General features: G+C 40.6%; 1 protein-coding gene and 1 pseudogene across 3 annotated transcripts in view; one reads left to right on the top strand and one right to left on the bottom strand.

Moving 5' to 3' along the window:
- Nucleotides 1–488: 488 nt before the first annotated feature.
- Nucleotides 489–2,201, bottom strand: LOC101331628 (heterogeneous nuclear ribonucleoprotein A1-like; annotated as a pseudogene).
- Nucleotides 2,202–2,283: 82 nt separating this feature from the next.
- Nucleotides 2,284–6,000, top strand: part of NAALAD2 (N-acetylated alpha-linked acidic dipeptidase 2) — a 58,601-nt gene continuing 54,884 nt past the window's right edge. Inside the window, exons 1-2 of one of the 3 annotated variants that reach the window (XM_004320353.4) lie at nt 2,284–2,762; nt 3,444–3,555. In XM_004320353.4, the coding sequence (XP_004320401.4) occupies nt 2,285–2,762; nt 3,444–3,555 (590 nt within the window). In that variant the 5' untranslated portion in view covers nt 2,284. The remainder of the gene's footprint in view (nt 2,763–3,443; nt 3,556–6,000) is intronic. The other 2 variants (XM_073808322.1, XM_019923757.3) reach the window with 2 other exon arrangements.

Below are 6,000 nucleotides of genomic sequence, written 5' to 3'. Positions count from 1 at the left end.
TTTAATAGCTCTCAAGGCCAGCAAGCCAGGCCAAGTATTTGCCATCACACTTGCATGTAATACTTATAGATTTGGGAGAATTTCTCTCTTCTTGAGGTTCCCAAAATATCCTGAGGTTCTTGCATCTGCCAGGAAGCGACCATTCTTACTCACCCGGTAAGGCTGCTAGGAACACTGTAAGTAAGCAAGGTACCAGGCTGGTTTTCTAAGGGGCTTTATAGCTTCATAAAATCAATCTTAGTTCCTTAAAGCTGTCTGGTCATATCTGATTCAATGCATATTCTCAAATATTGCCTTCCAGTCAAAGCCTTGTTAATGTAAACAGTGTTTCCAATTGTGCCCTGTTACAAGGAGAACAGATTATTAGTGACTTTATGTAAATACAAAGATATTATACAAAAGTATGATTTACCAAATTGCCGTGTGTCATTACACAAGAGGAAAGGTTTCCTCATATCTGAAAATGAAAGATTAAAAAACCAGTAATATTTCAAACAAAAAGTCATAAAAATTATAATAATATTCATCAGTTCATTCAATCATTAATGTAATTGATTCTTGTTGATCTTGATCTGCTGTTAGCAGTTTTAGGAAGCCATCAGTTTTTCAATTAGAGTTCTGTAATTTGTTACCCAGTTCAGTAGTATGGTCTGACAGTTATCAGAAACCTATATTTCTTCTACAAAATTTCTGAAGGAAAAACCATCAAATACATTTATCAACAATTGCAGTGCAAGAAAAAGAAACTAGACCCTTCTGGCAACTTTTTAGGAGCAAAGAAAAGTGCCTTATCTAAGATTATCCGGGTCTCAGACAATGCAGTGAAGATTGGGGGTATAACTGTTACTGAAAAAAGTTCCTGTGCCTGATACACAGTGAGGCCAAATAAACCGAAATTACAATTAGTCACAAATACAGCCCTCAAGTTTTTTTGCCCATACACATGAGTATTGTCTAAAACGTGTCTTCTCTGTAGCAGCTAGGCCCTGCCACCACTGTGCTTGGCTGGGCTCACAAATCTGTTGTAACCTGTAGCTTCCCTGTCACTTCTCTGGCTCTCCTCTCCTGCTAAGCTTTGTTTCCTGGCAGTAATCAAAACCTTCTGCCACTGCCACAGCTACTGCTGCTGCTGGAACCACCATAGCCACCTTGGTTTTGGGGTTTGGCAAAGTATTGGCCTCCACCACCATAGGGGCCAGAACTTCTGCCTCCAAAGTTTCCTCCTTTCATGGGTCCAAAATTTGAAGATTGATTGTTGTGACTGCCAAAATCATTGTAGCTTCCACCACCTCCAAAATTGCTTCCATCATTACCAAATCCATTATAGCCATCCCCACTGCCACCATATCCACCACCACCACGGCTGCTACCAAAGCCACCTTGACCACTGAAGTTTCCTCCATGACCAAAGCTGCCATTCCCACCAAAACCCCCTCCACCACGACCACCAAAGTTTCCAGAACCACTTCGACCTCTTTGGCTGGATGAGGCACTAGCCATCTGTTGCTTAGATAGGGCTTTCCTTACTTCACAGTTGTGGCCATTCACAGTGTCTGAATGACAGTCTTGTCTACAGAGTCATGGTCATCAAAGGTTACGAAAGCAAAGCCTCTCTTTTTGTCACTGCCTCGATCAGTCATGATTTCAGTCACTTCAATCTTCCCATACTGTTCAAAATAATCTCTTAGGTGATGTTCCTCAGTGTCTTCTTTAATGCCACCAGCAGCAATCTTTTTCACAGTTAAGTGAGCACCAGGTCTTTGAGAATCTTCTCTTGAGACGGCCCTCTTTGGTTCCACCACTCTTCCATCCACCTCGTGTGGCCTTGCATTCATGGCCGCATCCACCTCCTCCACAGTGGCATATGTGACAAACCCGAAGCCCCTTGAGCGCTTGGTGTTTGGATCCCTCATTACCACACAATCTGTGAGCGCTCCCCACTGCTCACAATGGCTCCTCAGACTCTCATCGGTTGTTTCAAAGCTCAAACCTCCGCTGAAGAGCTTCCGCAGCTGTTCGGGCTCTTTGGGTGACTCTGACTTAGACATGACGGCAGTGGAGGTGGGGGGAGACATCAACGATGCTTACTCGGCGGCGTCCACGAGCAGAAAGGAGTAATCTACCGAACGTATCTCCCGTCAGTTTTGAGGTTATATGTGGTTAAGAAACTAATGTGTTATCACAGAGCAGCCAGAACCAGAAATGCTGCCCAAGTGTGACCAGTTATAAATTAGTCAGAATCTGGCAGCAGGGCAATAAACAGGGAAGAAAAAGCTGCAGTTAAATGCATCTGGCAGCTCCTGGAATGAGGCTGGTAATTAGAGTTCTTCAGGGAACAAGCAGGGACGTTTTCAGTAGTCTCCCGGAACGCAGACCTTATCCAGGATCAACAGAGTGGGCGTTGCCTGCCAGCAAGCAGAATGTGTCCTCCTCCTGCAGGGCTTCCTCTCTCCCCTCGAGGCCCCCTGGAGATCGCAGGAGCCAGGAGTTTGGGGCCGGTTTCCATTCGCCTCTGGACCCACCAGGAGAGCAGAGGCAGGGCTTTGAGGACGGTCAGCGGAGGCCACGGTCTGCCGCAACCTGGGCGTTCCCCGCGTTCCCGGGCGCGCTCTCCCTGTTCGCCCTCATTCCCGAGGCTCGCTCCGGTAGCCGGCACCTCCTGCTCAGTCCCGAGGAAGCCATGGCCAAGTCCAGGGGTCGTCTACATCTCTGGGTGTGCTTGGCTGCAGCGCTGGCATCTTTCCTGGGTGGATTTATGGTGGGTAAGTGTACCGACCCCTTCCCCGGATCCCTCCAGCCTCCCCGGAGGAAAGCGGTAGAGCCTGGGGCTGAAGAGCTGGGCTGCGCGCTGGGCGCCGGGCCGGCTGAGCTCCTTGAATTTCAGCCCAACCGGAAACTGAGTGGAATGCATTTCGGCCTTCCTAATAAAGTGTGCCAGAAATTCAAATTCATTAAATGCTCGCTGAGTTCAGGGTACTGTTAAGGGCTGTTAAGACAATTTAGAGTTGTCACTATCCGCAGGGGTCAAAAAGATGATTTCATTTCCAAGACCATTAATGAGTCAAAACTTTCAACTGCCCTTCTGTCATCATTTATTACATAAATATTTGTCGAATGCTCCCTGTGTGTCAGGCACTGTGCTATGAACTTAACCCCTATGGGAGAACAAGAAAGGTAAAGACCCGTGCCTTGATGCATAACTCATGGGAAAATGAAAAGAATAGCCCTCACCTAAAACTCGTTTAACCAACTCAAAGTTACACATCAGAATTTGAAGGTTTTCTGCATTTGGTATGAATTTTTTTGTAAAGCTCACCATGATCTGTTTCTTAGGTAAGGGCTTTTTTTTTTTCCTTCTTCCCCTTTGGCTTCTAGTTCTTATAAAAGTCAAAAGCAATTTCTTGTGTATGTAGTATGTTTATGTGTATGTATTCTCCTCCCAGGCTGGCTTAGTAAGCCTCTCAAAGAAACAGCCACTTCAGGGGACACTCACCAAAATCTAAGGTGGAAACTGGTGTCTGAGATGAAAGCTGAAAATATTAAATCATTTCTTCGGTAAGTTTGTTTCATATACTTGATCTTAAAAATAGTGTTTAAAATATTGCAGAGTGAGAACTGTATGCAAACTGATTTTATTCATGTGGGCAACCTTTGTGTGAAATTATATGATATCACATTAATGTGATACCACATCATGGTAGTTTAAATGTTCCTTTATTCCACTCTTGGAGTCAAATCTACTTGAATGTTGAAGGAGCCTTTCTTCCCCAACTTCATCTGCAGAAAAAGTATCTGGTTACTTTATTAAGAGATGTTTCAGCTTCATGTACTTTGGACTGCATGTACTTTGGACTGCAGCTCAATGTTATTCTTTGTTCTCCGTGCCTGGGTTTAATCAGGAATTTTATTTAAATGTCATATTCTGCCAGGAAGAGGAAGATGGTTGTAAACTCTGATTTAGAGGAAAGGAGATTAAAGTTTCAGATTCTGTCCACTACAAATTAAACCTTTATCCCGTGTTGCAAATTTAAGTAACACAAATAGGACAAAGTGAAAGCAAAAGGATCAGTGCAAACCCACCAGTCTCTTGGCAAGAGGAGGAGTGACATTCATCCAGGGGAGTGATTATGAATTCCTTGAAGGCAGTTATGACATTTATTTCTATATTCCGACTCTTTCAAAGGAGTATCACTAAAAAAAATTTATTGAATCATAATTTACGTAAAATAAACTGCATCCATATAACGCCTATGATTTGAGAGTATTGACAGATGCACAATATACTCAGCAAACCACCTCCTCAATTAAGATACAGAAAATTTACATCATGCCTTTGCAGTTTATTCCTCCCTTCAACTCCCTTCCTTTGGACTCCTTTATATTTTCTAGAACTTTATATAAATAGAATCATACAGTATGTGCTGTTTTGTGTCTTTCACTCAGCATAATGAATGATTTTGGAATTCATCCAGGTTGTTGCATGTGTCTGTAGTTTATTGCTTTTTATTGCTGAGTAGTATTCTATTGAATGGAGAGACTCCAACATGTAGTTGATGGATCTGGGGTTGTTTTTAGTTTTTCATTATTGTGCACAAAGTTGCTATGAGCATATGTTTACATATGATTTTATTTCTTTTTGAATGGCTGTGTTGGATGATAAGCACGTGTTTAACTTTTTGAGAAAATGGCAAACAGGTTTCAAAAGTGGTTGTACCATTTTACATTCCTAACTAGTATTGTCAGTTGTTTTCATTTTAACCATTTTAGTGGGTGTGTACTAGTATCTCATTGTGGTTTTAATTTGCGTTTTCTTTTTTTTTAACACCTTTATTAGAGTATAATTGCTTTACAATGGTGTGTTAGTTTCTGCTGTATAACAAAGTGAATCAGCTATACATATACATATATCCCCATATCTCCTCCCTCTTGCGTCTCCCTCCCAACATCCCTATCCCACCCCTCTTCTCATGCACTTATTGGACATTTGTATATCTTGTTTTATAGGGTCTCTGTTCACTTTTTTAAAATTTTTAAATTGTTTTGATTTATTATTGAGTATAGGAGTTCTTTCTTTATACATTCTTTTGTCAGACATTTTTGTGAATATTTTCTTCTGTTCTATGGTTGGCTTTTTTTGTTTTCCTAGTGGAGTTTTTGAAGGGCAGAGATATTTAATTTCGATAAACTCCAGTTGAACAATTTTTGTCTTATGTTTCATACTCTGTGTCCTATCTAGGCCTATGAGAAGTTGTGAAGATTTTCTTATATTATTTTTTTTTAGAAGTTTTGTAATTTTAGTTTGCACATTTAGGTCAATGATCCACTTCAAGTTAATTTTTGTGTGTGGTATGATGTAAGAGTTGATGATTTTTTAAATACAATTATTTAATTATTCCTGCAAGATTTGTTTAAAAACTTTTCTTTCCCTGTTGAATTGCCTTGGTACTTGGTCCAAAATCACTTGACCATAAATCCATGGCCTGTTTTTTTGATTTTATATTTTCTTCTATTGATCTATTAATCTATATATCTCAGTACCACACTATCTGGTTTAGTCTAGCTTAATAGTAAGTCTGAAAATCAGGTAGAGTTAATCCTACAAATTTTTCTTTTTAAAAATTGCTTTGACTGTTTTAAGTCATTTGCATATCCAAATAAATTTTAGAATCAACTTCTCAATTCCTACCAAAAAAAAAAGCCTGCTGGAACTTTGATTAAAATTGCATTGAATCTGTAGATAAATTTGGAAGAGTCTTTCAGTCTCTTCATTCATCATAGGGATGTACTACAGTTTAACTTTTCACCCACTGAGGGACATTTGTTTTGCTTCCACTTGTTGGCTATTATGAATAAAGCTGCCATTAACATCCATGTACAGCTTTTATGTAACCATAGGTTTTCATTTTTCTGGGATAAGTACCCCCGAGTGAAAATTGCTTGTTTGTAGGAAAAGTACACTTTTAGTTGTTGAAGAATCTGCCAAACTATAGTATGGCTATA

Source organism: Tursiops truncatus, chromosome 8 (assembly GCF_011762595.2).
Source record: "Tursiops truncatus isolate mTurTru1 chromosome 8, mTurTru1.mat.Y, whole genome shotgun sequence".
Classification (NCBI taxonomy): domain Eukaryota; kingdom Metazoa; phylum Chordata; class Mammalia; order Artiodactyla; family Delphinidae; genus Tursiops; species Tursiops truncatus.
Note: the sequence above shows the minus strand (reverse complement) of the source record. Positions and strands in the feature narration are given on the sequence as shown.